At 40.8% G+C, this 19,260-nt stretch overlaps 1 protein-coding gene across 1 annotated transcript in view; it reads right to left on the bottom strand.

Moving 5' to 3' along the window:
* Positions 1 to 18,403: 18,403 nt before the first annotated feature.
* LOC134351450 (plakophilin-2-like) overlaps positions 18,404 to 19,260 on the bottom strand; it is a 54,418-nt gene continuing 53,561 nt past the window's right edge. Inside the window, exon 13 of the mRNA XM_063057592.1 lies at positions 18,404 to 18,868. Within this exon, the coding sequence (XP_062913662.1) occupies positions 18,785 to 18,868 (84 nt within the window). The 3' untranslated portion in view covers positions 18,404 to 18,784. The remainder of the gene's footprint in view (positions 18,869 to 19,260) is intronic.

Here is a 19,260-nt window from a genome sequence, read left to right as displayed (position 1 = left end):
CAGAAAGAGTGGGTTTTGGAGGATCGATCCATTGCTCTTGCAGTGGAAAGAGGAAAAGTGGTTGACTGGTGGGGAGTTGTCCATGTGTCCACCTTCGCCTGGGGGATAGCTCCACCACAGAAAACCGGTCCCCTTTGTTAAAGTCACAGTCGGTGACTTTTAAAGGATTTCAAAGAACAACGAGAAGATTGACGGCGTCAGCTCACCTGAAGACTCAAATCTCTCCCTCTCTCTCTATCCATCACTACTCAGCTAAATACCACAAACTGACTGAACTGAACTTTACTGGTTATCGTAAGACTGTATCTTTTTACCTCTAGACTTAAAGAAGCTTGGTTTTTCATACATATATTTCCACACTTACTGATATACTTACTTATATATATGATCATTGCTAACCTGTTTGATTTATCTACATTTATATTACTGTATTGCGTAGTTACTAATAAATACCATTAGTTTATAGCAATACTGGACTCCAAAGTGTTTTCCATCTTTTCTGGTTCTTTATTCCTGTCACGGGGTTCATGATATTTTCCACTGAGTTGATGTGTTCTGTGAAGGCTTGACCACATGGATTCTGATCTTGACCCAGGTGTCATCCACATACCTGAACCAATGACTGGTTACTGTTCCATGGAAGGTGGTCAAGATTGTTCTTTCTACTTCTTCCATGTACAAGTTGGCTACAGTAGGAGACACTGGTGACCCATGGCACAACCATGTTTCTACCTGGAAAAGACATCTTTGTATTTTAAATAGGTGGTGATGAGACAAAGGTACATACCTGATCCAAGTTGAGTGTGGTTCTACTCTCCAGGGTACATAGCCGTTTTCTTATTGTCTTGATAGCTTGAGGCCTGAGAAGGACTCCTTGCTTGTGAATCTTGGGAAGTCCATATAAGGATGGGATGGCTTCTCCCGGATAGAGGTGATAATACAGGGCCTGATCAATGACTTTGTTGTACATCTACACCTAGAGGACAAGGGAGTCTCCTTTGATGATAACAATGTGTACATTTTGGACAGGGAGGACAGGTGGTTTGAAAGAGGGGTTACAGAAGCTATCTTTGTCAAACTGGAAAACCCATCCCTGAACGACACCATCTATCAGCTATTTACAATGCAGTCCTAACACCTCTACCCTGGTGTCTCCACACAGCTCACACCTCCATTCATGCAAAGACAAGACTAATGACCCTATCATTACCTCTATGACTCTTAACGACCCTCATGTGATTGCTATACCTTTAAACAACTCACAGAGTTTATAAGCCAGAAAGCTACCCACCATGGATCAGATGTAAAGAAGCCTCTCGGATGAGTGATGAAACGTCTTCTAGAGAAAACAGCAAGTCCAGTAGCTTTGATTTACTACTACTTGATACACAATGACCTGGATGACTGAGAACCTTCACCAAGTTTCTTTGGTGATGATCTTTGCATCCTCACCGGCCACAGGAGTTGTACCAGATGATTAGAGGGCAAGGAACGCTATTGATTTGTTCCAGAAAGGAATATAAAATGTAAGCCTGTGAATTATGGACCAGTAAGTCTTTCTTCAGTGGTGGAAACGTAGCAGATGGACTTCAACCCGGAAAAATGTGAATTCTTCACTTTGGAAGGTTAAATTTGAAGGCAGAATATAAGGTCAATGGTACAATTCTTAGCCATGTGGAGGAACAGAGGGATCCCGGGGTCTATGTCCATAGATCCCTCAAAGTTGCCATGCAAGTTGACAGGGTTGTTAAAAAGGTTTATGTTGTGTTGTCCTTCATTAGTTGAGAATGATGTTTTCTGCTGTCATAATTGTATGTGCTGTGTGTGACTGTTTGTTCGCTGTTTTGCACCTTGGCCCCATAGGAACACAGTTTCGTTTTGCTGTATTCATGTATGGATGTACAGTATGACAATTAAACTTGTACTTGGATTGAGTGCTGTAATGTTCTATGTTTTTATGCCATGGAGAGACACCAGGTCAGGTATGTCCATTAGACCCCCAAGTGCTGGCCTAGGACAGTCAGCCAGAGATAAGACAGGTCAGTGGTGGCTTGTGAGCACATCCGCACATGGAGAGTGTGCAGGGTGTCTCGTGGGAGAGGGGAGGGTTCAGTTACAGGAACATCAGGGAAAATGGAAGCCTCTCCATGGGAGAGTAGAAGGTAAAGAGATGAGGTGATTCAAATCAGGGTGAGGGGTGTGGGTCTGTAAAGAGAATTGTTTTCCAATGACAGCCCAGGAGGACTGTAGATGACCAGAGCAAGAGCCAGGAGCATGTTTAGAGAGGGAGGTATGAAAGGGCCCATTTTGCCATTCTCATTTTGTTATTGTTGCTGCTAGGGTTGTTCTGCCGAGCATTGTGGGCATGCTCTGTTGGAGTTGGAATGTGTGGTAACACTTGCAGACTGCCCCCGGCACAGCCTTGTGTTGTGCTGGTTGTTAATGTACACAGTGAAAGGTAGGGCACTGAGGAGTGTGGCTGAACAAAAGGATCTGGGAATACAGGTCCATAATTCGTTGAAAGTCATAGTCATAGTCACACCTTATTGATCCCGAGGGAAATTGGTTTATGTTACAGTTGCACCATAAATAATTAAATAGTAATATGTAAATTATGCCAGGAAGTAAGTCCAGGACCAGCCTGTTGGCTCAGGGTGTCTGACCCTCCAAGGGAGGATAAAGTAACATTGCCAGTAGATAGGGTCGTAAAGAAAGCTTTTGGCACATTGGCCTTCATAAATAAAAGTATTGAGTACAGGAGATGGGATGCTTTGTTGAAGTTGTATACAACATTGGTGAGGCCATATTTAGAGTATTGAGTGTAGTTTTGGTCACCTACCTACAGGAAAGATGTAAGTAAGGTTGAAAGGGTACAGAGAAAATTTACAACGATGTTGCCAGGTCTGGAGGAGCTGAGTTATAAGGAAAGGTTGAATAGGTAAGGACTTCATTCCTTAGAACATAGAAGATTGAGAGGGGATTTGATGGAGGTATACAAAATTATGAAGGGTAAAATTATAGGGAAATGCAAACAGGTTGGGTGCACTGAGGTTGGGTGGGACTATATCCAGAGGTCATGGGTTAAGGGCGAAAGGTAAGAAGTTTAAGGGGGACGTGAGGGGAAACCTTCACTTAGAGGGTCATGAGGGTGTGGAATGAGCTGCCAAGCCAAGTGGTGCTTGCAAGCTCGATTTCAACATTTAAAAGGAATTTGGACAAATACATGGATTGTAGAGGTATAGAGGGCCATGGTCTGGGTGCAGAATGATGGGAGTAGGCAGTTTAAATAGCTTGGCATGGACTAGATGGACTAAAGGACCTATTTCTGTGCTGTACTTTTCTATGTCTCTGTGACTCTATGTGATAAATAAATCTGAATCACTATTTGACATGACCCTGCAAGTCTGTAGCACCAGGAAAGAGCTGACTGACAGTTGAATAATTTGCCAATGAGTTTTACGGTGGATAATTTGGTTAATTAGCCCATGTGACGTGATGGTTGTTGGAAGATGTAAAAATATCTGGAGGGAAGGGATTGCAGCCAAAGCATAAACAATGAGGAGTGATATTGTGTTCATGCAGAACATAGACCAGTACAGTACAGGCCCTTTGGTCCACCCAGTCCAAGATCAGTCTAACCCTTCCCTCCCACATAGCTCTCCATTTTTCTGTCATCCATGTGCCTATCTAAGAGTCTCTTAAATGTCCCTAATGTATCTGCCTCTACCATCACCCCTGGGAGTGTGTTCCACACTTCCACTACTCTGTATATTAAAAAAAAATCTGACATTCCCCCTCCCCCCTATATTTTCCTTCGCTTTTTTTTTACCGTGCCCATGGTCTGCTCTTATCAAATTACGGTATTGCTTTGCACTGTTGTAACTATATGTTATAATTATGTGGTTTTTGTCAATTTTAGTCTTGGTCTGTCCTGTGTTTCTGTGATATCATTCTGGAGGAACATTGTATCATTTCTTAATGCATGTATTTCTAAATGACAATAAACGAGGACTGAGTGTCCTCATAATCTAATCTAATCTAAAATGATGCCCCCTTGAATTAGCTAGTTCTGTCCTGGGAAAATGTCTGTGGCTGTCCACTCTATCAGTGCCTCTGATCATCTTGTACACCTCTATCAACTCGCCTCTCAACCTCGTTCTCTCCAAAGAGGAAAGCCCTAGCTTGCTCAGCCTCTCCTCATAGGACATGCTCTCTAATCCAGGCATAACCCTTGTAAATTTCCACTGCACCCTCTCTACAGCTTCCACATCCTTTCTATAATGAGGTGACCAGAACTGAACACAATTTTCCAAGTGTGTTTTAACCAGTGTTTTTTAGAGCTGCAACTCAGTTCCTCGACTAATGAAGGCCAACACAACAGAGGCCTTCTTAACCACCCTGTCACCTGTCCATTCAGTTAAAGAACACTACTCATCAACTCCATGGACACCAGACAACAGCAGTTGATTTTTATTTTATTAACATCGAACAAAACCTCTCCACACCCTGTCCCAGCATTGGAATACCATTCCCCACTTCCCCAAAACAGAAAAAGCCACTCAGAAAATAAAGTGACAAAGTGAGACTGGAACGCGAGGCTTGCAAGAATCGTGGCGACAGGTGTCTTTATGTGGATGGTCAGAGAGAAAGGTTTTCAGAGCCTGCAGAGGGACTTGGACCAGCTGGAAAGATGGGCTGAAAAATGGCAGATGGAGTTTAATACAGACAAGTGTGAGGTATTGCACATTGGAAGGACAAACCAACGTAGTACATACAGGGTTAATGGTAAGGCACTGAGGAGTGCAGTGGAACAGAGGGATATGGGAATACAGATACAAAATTCCCTAAAAGTAGCACCACAGGTAGATAGGGTCGTAAAGAGAGCTTTTGGTACATTGGACTTTATTAATCAAAGTATTGAGTATAAGAGTTGGAATGTTATGATGAGATTGTATAAGGCATTGGTGAGGCCAAATCTGGAGTATTGTGTTCAGTTTTGGGCACCAAATTACAGGAAGGATATTAATAAGGTTGAAAGAGTGCAGAGAAGGTTTACAAGGATGTTGCCGGGACTTGAGAAACTCAGTTACAGAGAAAGGTTAAATAGGTTAGGACTTTATTCCCTGGAGCGTAGAAGAATGAGGGGAGATTTGATAGAGGTATATAAGATTATGATGGGTATAGATAGAGTGAATGCAAGCAGGCTTTTTCCACTGAGGCAAGGGGAGAAAAAAACCAGAGGACATGGGTTAAGGGTGAGGGGGGAAAAGTTTAAAGGGAACATTAGGGGGGGCTTCTTCACACAGAGAGTGGTGGGAGTATGGAATGAGCTGCCAGACGAGGTGGTAAATGCGGGTTCTTTTTTAACATTTAAGAATAAATTGGACAGATACATGGATGGGAGGTGTATGGAGGGATATGGTCCGTGTGCAGGTCAGTGGGATTAGGCAGAAAATGGTTCGGCACAGCCAAGAAGGGCCAAAAGGCCTGTTTCTGCGCTGTAGTTTCTATGGTTTCTATGGGACTATGTTGAAAAATAAATGTGCTAGGTTTTCTAAAATTGACTCCTTCTACCTTAGGCCACGAACTTATCAATCACCCCTTGTATATATAAAAAGTCTATCAAGGGGAGCCCTTCACCCCTTCTTCACCAACAATAATCAAAGACTGCTCTTTTCACACTTTGAGGAAAACAGTCCCAAAGATTCGACCTTGAGAGAGAGAGAAGCACCCATGTCAACCTTAAATAGGCATGAAGTCTGAGGTTGAAGACTGAAGTCGGCAAGACCTGAAGATCAAAGGTCGAAGCCTGTGGATTGGCGTGTCCAGAGATCAAGGATCTGTGAGTCCCGTCCATGTACTGTTGTTTGGTGACTTGATGTCTGTGAGTCTGAGCTGGTCTGACTGTGTGAGTGGGAAGGTGGGTGCGAGGGAAGAGGGGGCTAGTTGTCCTTTTGTTACTTGCTCTGTTTTGTTGAGCTCTGTGTTGTTCTACTGAGCATTGTAGGCACATTAGATCATAAGACATAACAGCAGAATTAGGCCATCTGGCCCATCAAGTCTGCTCCGCCATTCAATCATGACTGATCTTTTTTTTCCCCTTCCTCAGCCCCACTCCCCGGCCTTCTCCCCGTAACCTTTGATGTCATGTCCAAACAAGAACCTATCAATCTCTGCCTTAAATACACCCAATGACCTGGCCTCCACAGCTGCATGTGGCAACAAATTCCACAAGTTCACCACCCTTCGGCTAAAGAAATTTCTCTGCATCTCTGTTTTGAAAGGGTGCTCCTCTATCCTGAGGCTGTGCCCTCTTGTCCTAGACTCTCTCACCATGGGAAACATCCTTTCCACATCCACTCTGTCTAGGCCTTTCAACATTTGAAAGGTTTCAATGAGATCTCCCCTCATCCTTCTAAATTCCAATGAGTACAGACCCAGAGCCGTCAAATGTTCTTCATATGATAACCCTTTCATTCCTGGAATTATCCTTGTGAACCTCCTCTGGACCCTCTCCAATGCCAGCACATCTTTTCTTAGCTGAGGAGCCCAAAACTGTTCACAATACTCAAGGTGAGGCCTCACCAGTGCCTTATAGAGCCTCAGCATCACATGCCTGGTCTTGTATTCTAGACCTCTTGAAATGAGTGCAAACATTGCATTTGCCTTCCTCACCACCGACTCAACCTGCAAGTTACCCTTCAGAGTGTTCTGCACGAGGACTCCCAAGTCCCTCTGCATCTCAGATTTTTGGATTTTCTTCCCATTTAGAAAACAGCCTGCACATTTATTTCTTCTACCAAAGTGCAAGACCATGCATTTTCCAACATTGTATTTCATTTGCTTCTTTTTTGCCCATTCTCCTAATCTGGCTAGGTCCTTCTGCAGCCACCTTGTTTCCTCAACACTACCTGCCCCTTCACCAATCTTCATATCATCTGCAAACTTGGCAACAAAACCATCTAAATCATTAGTATACAGTATAAAATGTGGCCCCAACACTGACCCCTGTGGAACTGGTAGCCAACCAGAAAAAGATCCTTTTATTCCCACTCGCTGCCTCCTACCAATCAGCCAATGCTCTAACCATGCCAGTAACCTTCTTGTAATACCATGGGCTCTTAACTTGGTAAGCAGCCTTATGTGTGGAACCTTGTCAAAGGCCTTCTGAAGGTCCACCTATACAAACGTTTGTACAACATCCATTGCATCCCCTTTATCTATCCTATTTGTAATCTCCTCAAAAAATTCCAACAGGTTCATCAGGCAACATTTTCCCTTAAGAAAACCATGCTGACTTTGTCTTACCTTGTCCTGTGTCACCAAATACTCTGTAACCTTATCCTTGACAATTGACTCCCATATCTTCCCAACCACTGAGGTCAGGCTAACTGGTCTATAATTTCCTTTCTGCTGCCTGCCTCCTTTCTTAAAAAGTGAAGTGACATTTGCAATTTTCCAGTCCTCTGGTACCATGCCAGAGTCCAATGATTTTTGAAAGATCATTACTAATGTTTCCATAGTCTCTACCACTACCTCTTTCAGAACCCTAGGCTGCAGTTCATCTGGTCCTGGTGACTTATGTATCCTTAGGCCTTTCAGGTTTTTGAGCACCTTCTCCCTTGTAATAGTAACTGCACCCACTTCTCTTCCCTTGTTCCCTTCAACATCTGGCACACTGCTAGTGTCTTCCACAGTGAAAACTGATGCAAAATGCTCACTTAGTTCATCTGCCATCTCCTTGTCCTCCATTATTATTTCTCCTGCCTCATTTTCTAGCAGTCCTATATCCACTCTTATCTGCCTTATTTTTTTCAAACTTGAAAAAACTTTTACTATCCACTTTGATATTATTTGTTAGCTTGCTTTCTTATTTCAGCTTTTCCCCCAATGATTCTTTTAGTTGTTCTCTGTAGGTTTTTAAACGTTTCCCAATCCTCCTGTTGATTTTAGCTTTGTTGTATGCCCTCTCTTTTGCTTTTAAATTAGCTTTGATTACGCAGTTGTAGTATTTCTTCTTTTTTGGAATACATCTATCCTTCCTCATTTTTCCCAGAAACTCAGGCCATGCTGCTCTGCTGTCATCGCTACCAGCATCTCCTTCCAATTTACTTTGGCCAACTCCTCTCCCATACCACTGTAATTTCCTTTACACCACTGAAATACTGCTATGTCACCTTACTTTCTCCCTGTCAAATTTCAAGTTGAACTCAATCATATTGTGATCACTGGTTCCTTAGGGTATTTTTACTTAAAGCTCCCTAATTGCCTCCCATTCATTACATAACACCCAATCCAGTATAGCTGATCCCCTAGCAGGCTCAATGACAAACTGCTTTAAAAAGCTATCTCATAGGCATTCAACAAACTCACTCTCTTGAGATCCATTACCAACCCGATTTTCCCAATCGACCTGCATGTTAAAATCGCCCATGACTATCATAACATTGTCCTTTTGACTCACCTTTTCTATTTCCCATTGTAATCTGTGGTCCACCTCTCAGCTACTGTTGGAAGGCTTGTAGATAACTGCTATCAGGGTCCTTTTATCTTTGCAGTTTCTTAACTCAACCCACAAGGATTCAACATCTTCCGATCCAATATCACATCTTTCTACTGATTTGATGCCATTGTTTACCAGCAGAGCCACACCACCCCCTGTCTACCTTCCTATCCTTCTAATACAACATAGTCATACTTTATTGATCCCGGGGGAAATCGGTTTTCATTACAGTTGCACCATAAATAATAAATAGTAATAAAATCATAAATAGTTAAATAGTAATATGTAAATTATGCCAGTAAATTATGAAATAAGTCCAGGACCAGCCTATTGGCTCAGGGTGTCTGACCCTCCAAGGGAGGAGTTGTAAAGTTTGATGGCCACAGGCAGGAATGACTTCCTATGACACTCTGTGTTGCATCTCGGTGGAATGAGTCTCTGGCTGAATGTACTCCTGTGCCCACCCAGTACATTATGTAGTGGATGGGAGACATTGTCCAAGATGGCATGCAACTTGGACAGCATCCTCTTTTCAGACACCACCGTCAGAGAGTCCAGTTCCATCCCCACAACATCACTGGCCTTACGAATGAGTTTGTTGATTCTGTTGGTGTCTGCTACCCTCAGCCTGCTGCCCCAGCACACAACAGCAAACATGATAGCACTGGCCACCACAGACTCGTAGAACATCCTCAGCATTGTCCGGCAGATGTTAAAGGACCTCAGTCTCCTCAGGAAATAGAGACGGCTCTGACCCTTCTTGTAGACAGCCTCAGTGTTCTTTGACCAGTGCAGTTTATTGTCAATTCGTATCCTCAGGTATTTGTAATCCTCCACCATGTCCACACTGACCCCCTGGATGGAAACAGGGGTCACCGGTACCTTAGCTCTCCTCAGGTCTACCACCAGCTCCTTAGTCTTTTTCACATTAAGCTGCAGATAATTCTGCTCACACCATGTAACCTTGGACATTCAGCTCCCAAATACAACCATCCTTCAGCCACGATTCAGTGATGGCCACAACATCATACCTGATGATTCGTAATAGTGCAACAAGATCATCCACTTTATTTCTTATACTCTGTGCATTGAGATACAACACTTTGAGTATTGTACTTGCTACCATTTTTGATTCTGCATTCCTAATGCACAGATACTCACCCTGCTGGCTGCAATTTTGTCCTATCATCTTCTTGATCGCCTGACTGCACGCTATCTTTGCTTTTTTTACCATCTGTCCTATCCTGAGTCCCTTCACTCTGTTCCCACCCCCCTGCCAAATTAGTTTAAACCCTTCCCAACAGCCCTAACATTATTCTCAACCGCAAGAATATTGGTTCTCCTCGGATTCAGGTGCAACCCGTACCTTTTGTACAGGTCATACCTTCCCCCAGGTGAGATCTCAATGATCCAAGAACCTTGTTATTATTGAAGAAATGTTACATTGGCTGTGAATGCAAACGGCACATTTCACTGTACGTTTCTGTGTACAAGAGATAAATAAAGAAATCTGAAGAACAGATCTCTGGTCTGAATCTAAATCTGAATCAGGATCAGAAGTCTGTTGTTCTGATCAAGAGTCTTGGGCTAAAATGTCAACTGTTTATTCCTCTTCATAGATGCTGTTGCCTGACCTGCTGAGTTCCTCCAGCTTTTTGACAGTGTTACTCTGGATTCCCAGCACTGCTCGAATCCCTCGTGTTTCTGGTCTGCTGTTTGTGCAGTGATCGCTGGCTCTGGAAATGCGAAGGGGTTTTCCTGATAACTTTGTAAATTGCCTCAACTCCACCGCTCACCATCTTTCTTTCTCGCAGATCACTGGGACACAGATTCATGGAGAGGCTTCACTTCGGGAGGGGCTTCACAGTAATACCTCAAGGAGCAGTCCAATTAGTCACAGAGCACGACAACACAGAGTCCGGCCCTTCAGACCATCTGCTCCATGCTGAATTATTAGTCGGCCCAGTCCCATTGACCAGAGTCGTCAGTACCCCCTCCATTCATTAATCGCCTCATTGCTTCATACGTTCACGCAGGGGAACCCCGCCAGCTCCTGGTTCCCCACCAAGTCACCAACTATGGTGGGGGGATGAACTATCAACTGTCACGTGACCGGCAACAATGAATATAGAAATGAGTCAAAGTTTTATAAACAAATAAACATTTATTAAACTCTGCTCAAAATTAGTAAAAAAAAATAAACAAATGAAAACCTTAACCGGAAGTAAACTGCTATGCAGCCATTTAACAAACCTCCAAACTCAGTATTAGTTCTTCAAAGCAGTAAATGCGAACACAGTCTTAAAATGGTAAATTAGAACAGTTCTTAGAATGGTAACTTTGAAAGTCCAAGAGATTTATACAGTCAATTAGGAGAGACTTTCCTGAAGTAAAGAATTCCTCGAAGACTCGATGTTACTGCCAATCCCAGCTGGACCCTGCCTTGTCCGCAGGACTCACGACGACGGAAGTAAAACAGTTTAAAGGCACTGACCTTTTTCCTCTGCAGACTAGATACTGCACAGCCTTTTCTGCTGCTTTTAGCAGAGGTTATCCCATGCAGATCACTCTTACTTGAATGAATTCAATAATGGTCGATCCTCACCAAAACCGTCGAACGACTCCTTCGGGGTCCGGTCTTCACTCTCCAATGCTACTGAAAAGATACATCAACAAACCTGGCAGCAATTGGTGAAACTGCCGGCCCAACACTTCTGTACCTTACAATAGACAATAAAACTCCGTTTTCAAACTATACTGCATCATGAGACTAATACACAGCATAGCGGAGTATCTGACAGACAATCTAACTGAAAACTAACTGCATCACCAGAGGTCTACCCTTATATACCTGGTGAGAACAGGTCATCACATGACCTCACATCGGCAGGAAAATTACATCATGTGACCTCCGCAAGACCATTACATCATCCTCATAAGACAGTCACAAGATATCCATGAGGTATGTAACACAACATTTTGGGTGAATACTCTATCATGGCTGAGCTTGGAGAGGGAAGATGGCCAGTTACAGAGGAGACAGAGAGGGTGAGACAGGGTTCGGTAGATGATTGGTGAGTCATGGAGGGGTGTTGGAGACAGGTGGGGGAGTGGGAGGGGTGGAGCTGGCTGACAAGACCCTGTAGGTGATGAGTGGATCATGGGGAGATGGGTGATGGGGGGGGCGCGGGGAATGGAGTGGGAGGAGTGGGGTTGGCAGACAGAGGCAGTTGGGTGACAGGGGAATAAATGATTAGATGGATCCAACCCGGCTGTGAATGGTGGTAAACAGGGACCCTGCTGTCCCTCCTCGTCACAGGGTCGAATCCCGAAACTCATCCACAACGGTGTGAGAGCTTCTTCACCACACAAGCTATGATTCAACAAAGCACCACCACCATCTCCAGGGCAATTGGGGACGTGAAATCAATGCTGGTCTTACAGCACTTGCCACATCACATAAGTAGATTCCTGTTCATGGACCACACATCAAAGTTGCTGGTGAACGCAGCAGGCCAGGCAGCATCTATAGGAAGAGGCGCAGTCGACGTTTCAGGCCGAGACCCTTCGTCAGGACTAACTGAAGTTCTAACTTCCTTCAGTTAGTCCTGATGAAGGGTCTCGGCCTGAAACGTCGACTGCGCCTCTTCCTATAGATGCTGCCTGGCCTGCTGCGTTCACCAGCAACTTTGATGTGTGTTGCTTGAATTTCCAGCATCTGCAGAATTCCTTTCTTTCTTTTTAAATCTTTTTATTGAGTAAGTATACAAAAAAGGTAAGCCATATAAACATTAATACAATGTTAAAGTATAATAAAATTCCAAAAGATAACAATACCAAAAAGAAAATACTACAATGTAATTTAAGCATAAGAAACCAAGATAACATAATAGTTTACTAAATTTTATATATATCAATGGAAAAAAAGAAAAAAAAACCCCCCCAAAAAAAAACCCACCGTGCAACTAACTAAAAGCAAGGCAAAGCAATGGGCTAACTTGAAACCAAACAGAGTTAAACTTAAAATCACGTCCTCAATCCCGACCTCCATTAAAACAGTGAAAAAAAAACAAGAAGGGTAAATATTACATTAAATGAAAATATCGAATAAAAGGTCCCCAAATCTGTTCAAATTTAAATGAAGAATCATAAAGGTTACTTCTAATTTTCTCCAAATTCAAACATAATATCGTCTGAGAAAACCAAAAAAAGGTAGTTGGGGCATTAAGCTCTTTCCAATGTTGTAAAATACATCTTTTCGCCATTAAAGTAAGAAATGCAATCATTCTACGGGCTGAAGGGGAAAGATTACTAGAAATTTTAGGTAGTCCAAAGATAGCAGTAATAGGGTGAGGAGAGATATCTATATTTAATACCTTAGAAATAATATTGAAAATATCTCTCCAAAAAGTTTCCAAAGTAGGGCAAGACCAAAACATATGAGTTAAAGAGGCTATCTGCCCCGAACATCTATCACAGAAAGGATTAATATGCGAGTAAAAACGCGCTAACTTATCTTTGGACATATGTGCTCTATGAACCACTTTAAATTGAATTAGGGAATGTTTAGCACAGATAGAGGAAGTATTAACTAATTGTAAAATCTGCCCCCAATCATCCACAGAAATGGTAAGCCCCAATTCCTGTTCCCAATCTACCCTAATCTTATCAAATGGAGCTTTCCTAAGTTTCATAATAATATTATAAATCATAGCCGATGCACCTTTCTGACATGGATTAAGGTTAATTATCGAATCTAAAATATATATAGGAGGGAGCATTGGAAAGGAAGAAAGTATAGTACTTAGGAAATTTCTAACTTGTAAATATCTAAAAAAATGTATTCTTGATAAGTTATATTTATTAGATAATTGTTCAAAAGACATAAGGGAACCATCTAAAAATAAATCCAAAAACCGTAAAATACCCTTAGTCTTCCAAGTTTGAAAAGCGCGATCCGTAAAAGAGGGAGGAAAAAATATGTTACCTAAAATAGGAATCGCTAACCCGAATTGATTAAGATCAAAAAATTTTCTGAATTGAAACCAAATGCGCAAAGCATATTTAACTATCGGGTTAGAGACCTGCTTAAGGCGTTTCGAATCAAAAGGAAGAGAGGAACCTAAAATAGAACCAAGTGTATAACCCTGAACAGATTGTAATTCCAATGCTACCCATTTAGGAATAGATAGTATGTCCCGGTCAAGTAACCAAAATTTCATATGTCGAATATTAATAGCCCAATAATAAAATCTAAAATTAGGTAATGCTAAACCTCCATCTCTCTTAGCTTTCTGTAAATGTATTTTACCCAGTCTCGGATTCTTATTCTGCCAAATAAATGAAGAAATTTTAGAGTCAACTTTATCAAAAAAAGATTTAGGAACGAAAATTGGTAATGCCTGAAACACATATAAAAATTTTGGCAAAAAAAACATCTTAACTGCATTAATACGACCAATCAAAGTTAAATATAAGGGAAACCATTTAGATGAAAGTTGAGTAATATGGTCTATTAATGGTAAAAAGTTAGTCTTAAATAAATCTTTATGTTTACAAGTAATTTTAATCCCAAGATATGAAAAGTAATTATTAATCAATTTAAATGGAAATTTATAATATAAGGGAAGATGTTTATTAATCGGAAAAAGTTCACTCTTACTAAGATTTAATTTATAACCTGAGAAAAGACCAAATTGTGCTAATAACTCTAAAACAGCAGGAATGGATCTCTCAGGATTAGAAATATATAAAAGTAAATCATCAGCATAGAGTGATAATTTATGGGACTTTAATCCCCGAGTTATCCCAGTAATATTTGAAGATTCTCGAATAGCAATTGCAAGAGGTTCTAATGCAATATCAAATAATAGGGGACTAAGAGGACAGCCTTGTCGAGTACCACGAAAGAGAGGAAAAAAAGGTGAGTTTAAAGAGTTAGTACGAACCGAGGCTACAGGGGAATAATATAACAGTTTAATCCAGGATATAAATTTCAAGCTAAAATTAAACATTTCAAGCACCTTAAATAAATAAGGCCATTCTACTCTATCAAAAGCTTTCTCGGCACCTAAAGAAATAACACACTCAGGAACATTTTGTGAGGGAGTATAAACGATATTTAACAATGTACGAATATTATAAAAAGAGTAACGACCTTTAATAAAACCCGTTTGGTCTTCCGAAATAATAGAAGGAAGTACTTTTTCTAGTCTATTTGCTAATAACTTAGAAAAAACTTTAGAATCAACATTTAATAAAGATATTGGTCTATAAGATGCACATTGAGCAGGGTCTTTATCCTTCTTTAGTATTAAAGAAATTGATGCTCTATTAAAAGATTCCGGAAGTTTACCAAGTTTCAAAGAAGCCTCAAAAACCTTATAGAGCCAAGGAATCAATAAAGAAGCAAAACATTTATAAAATTCAACAGTAAATCCATCAGGGCCAGGAGCTTTCCCCAGATTCATAGAAAAAATAACATTCTTAATCTCATCCATTGTAATGGAAGTATCTAATAAAGAAGACATATCCCGTGAAATCTGAGGGAAGTCTAACTTATCTAAAAAATCATTCATATATTTAGAATCTCGAGGAGACTCTGATTGTTATAAAGAAGAATAAAAATCACAAAAGGTTTGATTAATCCCCACATGATCCAATATCAATCGATCATTTTGGTTATAAATCTGATTGATTTGAGATTTAACATAATTAGATTTCAATTGATTAGCCAGCAGCTTGCCAATTTCTCACTGTGAACATAAAAATCACTTCTTGTTTTCTTTAATTGGTTTACAATCGAGGACGAGAGTAGTAAACTGTGTTCCATTTGAAGTTCAGTTCTTTGTTTGTATAGCTCCTCAGAAGGAGCCATAACATATTTCTTATCAATTTCTTTAATCTTGTCCACAATTGCCATCTCCTCCTGCTTCTGTTTCTTCCTCAAAGCAACGGAATACGAAATAATCTGACCCCGAATATAGGCTTTAAAAGTGTCCCAAAGACTGTTAACCGAAATATCTTCTGTATAGTTAATTGTAAAAAAAAGCTCAATCTGTTCATTCATAAAATTAACAAAGTCCGAGTCCTGAAGCAACAGCGAATTAAAACGCCATTGTCTATTGTTTGGTATATTGGCCATAATTTTAATAGAAAGCTTAAGTGGAGCATGATCCGAAATGGTTATAGAATCATAATCACATTTAATCACTGAAGGAATGAGACGAGAATCAATGAAAAAATAATCAATTCTTGAATAGGAATGATGAACATGTGAAAAGAAGGAAAAATCTTTTTCCTGAGGATGCAGAAAACGCCAAATGTCCGTCGACCCAGAATCAGAAAGGAAAAAATTAATCAAATTTGCAGATTTATTAGGTAAAGTCCGTAAAGGAGCCGAACGGTCCAAAGCTGGAGATAAACAGGTATTAAGATCTCCGCCCCAAATCAATGAAAACTTGTTCAAATTCGGAAACTGATCAAACAATGATTTATAAAATTCCGGACAATCCATATTAGGAGCATAAACATTAACCAAAACTACTTTTTTATTAAATAGTAAACCACTAACCAATAAAAATCTACCATTCGGATCAGAGATAATATCCTGTTGTATAAAAGTAACTGAGGAATCTATAAAAATAGAGACGCTTCGAATCTTAGCATTAGAGTTCGAATGAAATTGTTGTCCCTTCCAGAATTTGAAAAAACGTAGTCTGTCCCCCCTCCGTACATGGGTCTCTTGTAAAAATAAAATTTGTGCTTTAAGTCTCCGGAACACTTTAAAAACTTTTTTCCTTTTAATAGGATGATTAAGACCATTAGTATTCCAGGAGACAAAATTAATAATAGACTCCATAAATCCTAAAGTCAACCCACAACAAGGAGGATTGACAATAGGCGCGACCCACAAACCCGGAGAGGAAACAGAACATACAAAAGATACCGGGGAAAAGGACGCAACCAGTACTTCAATAATGTATATAGCCCAAAGAGAAACAAACTAAAACGTGAAGCCCCTCCCACCACCCACCACCCCAAGACCCCAAGGCAAAATCTAAAGCAGACCCGCCAGAAAGAAGCAAGCACTAAAACTACCCCCATGACTTCCGGTATACGCTCCCTAAAAAAAAGGTATAAATATGAAAAAGATCAGCTAATTGTAAAACAGTAAAAAAATAAGTAAAAAAAAGTTAACTCAATTAAGATACATACAGAACAGAACAAAAGCCGGAAAATATGTATTAAAAAAAAACCACAATAAACCTCAAACTCATGAATAGACACAGCAACAAAAAAAAATAGGATTATTAACATAAAGTGATTATAAAAAGCAAAACAGAATAAAATTTAAAAAAAACTACAAAATTTAAGGCCGCACAGGAAATACGTAAGATGACAAAAGGGAAGTAACCACCCAGAATCCCCTGGGAAAAGAAAGAAATGACGCAGTTAAAAAGAAAGTTTAGCAGCCATATTAAGAAATCAAAAGTAAACATTTCTGCCCAAATAGGGCACAGAAAAGTTAAAACCAACCAATTCACAGCCTCCGATCAACGGAGATAATTAAAAAAAGGCAATTAAGATGTTGAAGATGAAAGTTGATCCAGATAACTCTGGGCATCCGATGGAGAATCAAAAAAACGAAGGGCTCCATCTAACATGCGAATCCTTAGACGTGCAGGGTACAGCAGCGCTGGTCTTAAATCCATCTTATAGAATTCCGACATCACGGATCTGTAACGGACCCGTTGGTCCCAGATTGGTTTACTGAAATCTTCCACGAATCGGAACTTAAGATCCGAAAAATCAATGAAACCTTTAGATCGAGCAAATCGAAACAGTCTCTCCTTGTCTTGAAAGTAATGAAAACGTAAAATAACATGCCTAGGTCTATCTGACCTAGACGAGTATGATGGGATTCTGTGAACACGATCCAGTAGCGGTGGTTGGTCAGGAAATACAGTAGGGAATGCATCTTTTAAAAGTTGAGAGAAATATTTCATGGGATTGTTGGCTTCAACGGCTTCCCTCACGCCAATCATTCGTAAATTCTGCCGTCGCATTCTAGATTCCAAGTCAGAGTTTTTAAAAGTCAAAAAGTCCAGTTTCTTCTTCATAACATTAATTGTTTCTTCGATTTTCCCCATCTTAAGCTCACTTTGTTGCACGAATTTTTGAAGATCAGATATAGCCGACTGATGTTCCGCAATACATGTTTGCATCTTATCAATTAAATCGGCAATTTTCTGGAAATTAGTTGAGATTTCCGTATGAATCAGGTCTTTAACAGGTCCTGCAATTTCCGTACGAATCATCTCCCTAACAGAGGTTGAAATTTCCCTCTGAATTAACTCCGATATCGCTTTCAAAGTCACCGGTGATTCAGTCGGGGGGAGATCCGTAGCTTTTGGTTTAACCGGAGGTTTACCATCCTTGCCGTCTTTCTCGTTCTTAGACATAGCAGATCTAAGTTCCATCCAGTTGTCGGAGAATTCAGTTTAATTCAAAGTATTGTAAGAGTTGATGCCTTAATGGTTAATTAAAGTATAGCTGACCATAGAGAAAAAAAACTCAGAGGTAATGGAGCGAGTCAAGAACGCGACTTCACTCCATGAGCGCTACCGGAAGTCTCCCCAGAATTCCTGTTGTTTCCTGTTCATGGACTGTTGGTCCCACTCCCATCACAGAGGAGGCTATGTAGCATCCACACCAGGACAACCAGACTGAAAAACAGTTACATTCCTCAAGCAGAAAGGCTGATCAACACCTCCACCCACTAACCCACCCCTCCACACCCCCAACCACCACTACTTTGTCATCTCCTGTCAGTCACCTTCTGTACATGGGTGCCTCTACCTACCATTTTATGGATACAGTCAATGTACATACGCTCTCTTACACATTTATACTGATGTGGTATTGCAGTTTTTATTGTTTTGTTCTTTATCTTACAGTTTTTTTGTGCTACATCAGATCCAGGGTAGCAATTATTTCATTCCCCTTTACACTTGTGTTCTGGAAATGACATTAAACAATCTTGAAATCTTACAGAGACGGACCACGGATGAGGCAACATATCCAGTTATATCACATTTTGTGTGGTAGGTCCAGTTCGTTCATTGCTGTTTCAATCCATATTAACATGAAAACTGGTAGCATCTGATGTTTAGAATCTTCCAGGCTGGCGAGTCTGTCTGAGCGATAAATCCAGGTTATTGGGGATAGTTCCTGGATCAGTCTCCCCGGAGCACCCTGGACCAGGTTAGTACGCCTGCCTCAGAATGACACCCTCTGATCCCGGAGAGTGTGGTACACCTTGGTTGTGTGACTGTTGATGAAATCGGACTTTGTGAAACCAGCCTTCAAAGAGAACATGAAGATTGCAGAATTGGAATCAGGTTTAATATCACCGGTGTACAGTGGGTTAAGAAATTTGTTGTTTAATGGCAGCAATACACAAAATATACGATAAATTGCAATAAGAAATTATTTATACATTAAATTCAATAGGAAAAGAGAGCAAAAATAGTGAGGTAGTGTTCATGGGTTCAGTGTCCATTCAGAAATCAGATGGTGGAGAGGAACAGGCTGTCTCTAAAATATTGAGTGTGTGTCTTCAGGCTCCAGTACCACCTCCCTGATAGTAGCGATGAGAAGAGGGCCTGTCCTGGGTGGTGCTGGGAGGGGGACAACCTACCCAACATTTACCCCTGTCCCTGAAGTGACTCTTTGTGTGTGTCAAAGCCCCACAC

The sequence above is a fragment of the Mobula hypostoma genome, chromosome 9 (assembly GCF_963921235.1).
Source record: "Mobula hypostoma chromosome 9, sMobHyp1.1, whole genome shotgun sequence".
Taxonomy (NCBI): Eukaryota; Metazoa; Chordata; class Chondrichthyes; order Myliobatiformes; family Myliobatidae; genus Mobula; species Mobula hypostoma.
Note: the sequence above shows the minus strand (reverse complement) of the source record. Positions and strands in the feature narration are given on the sequence as shown.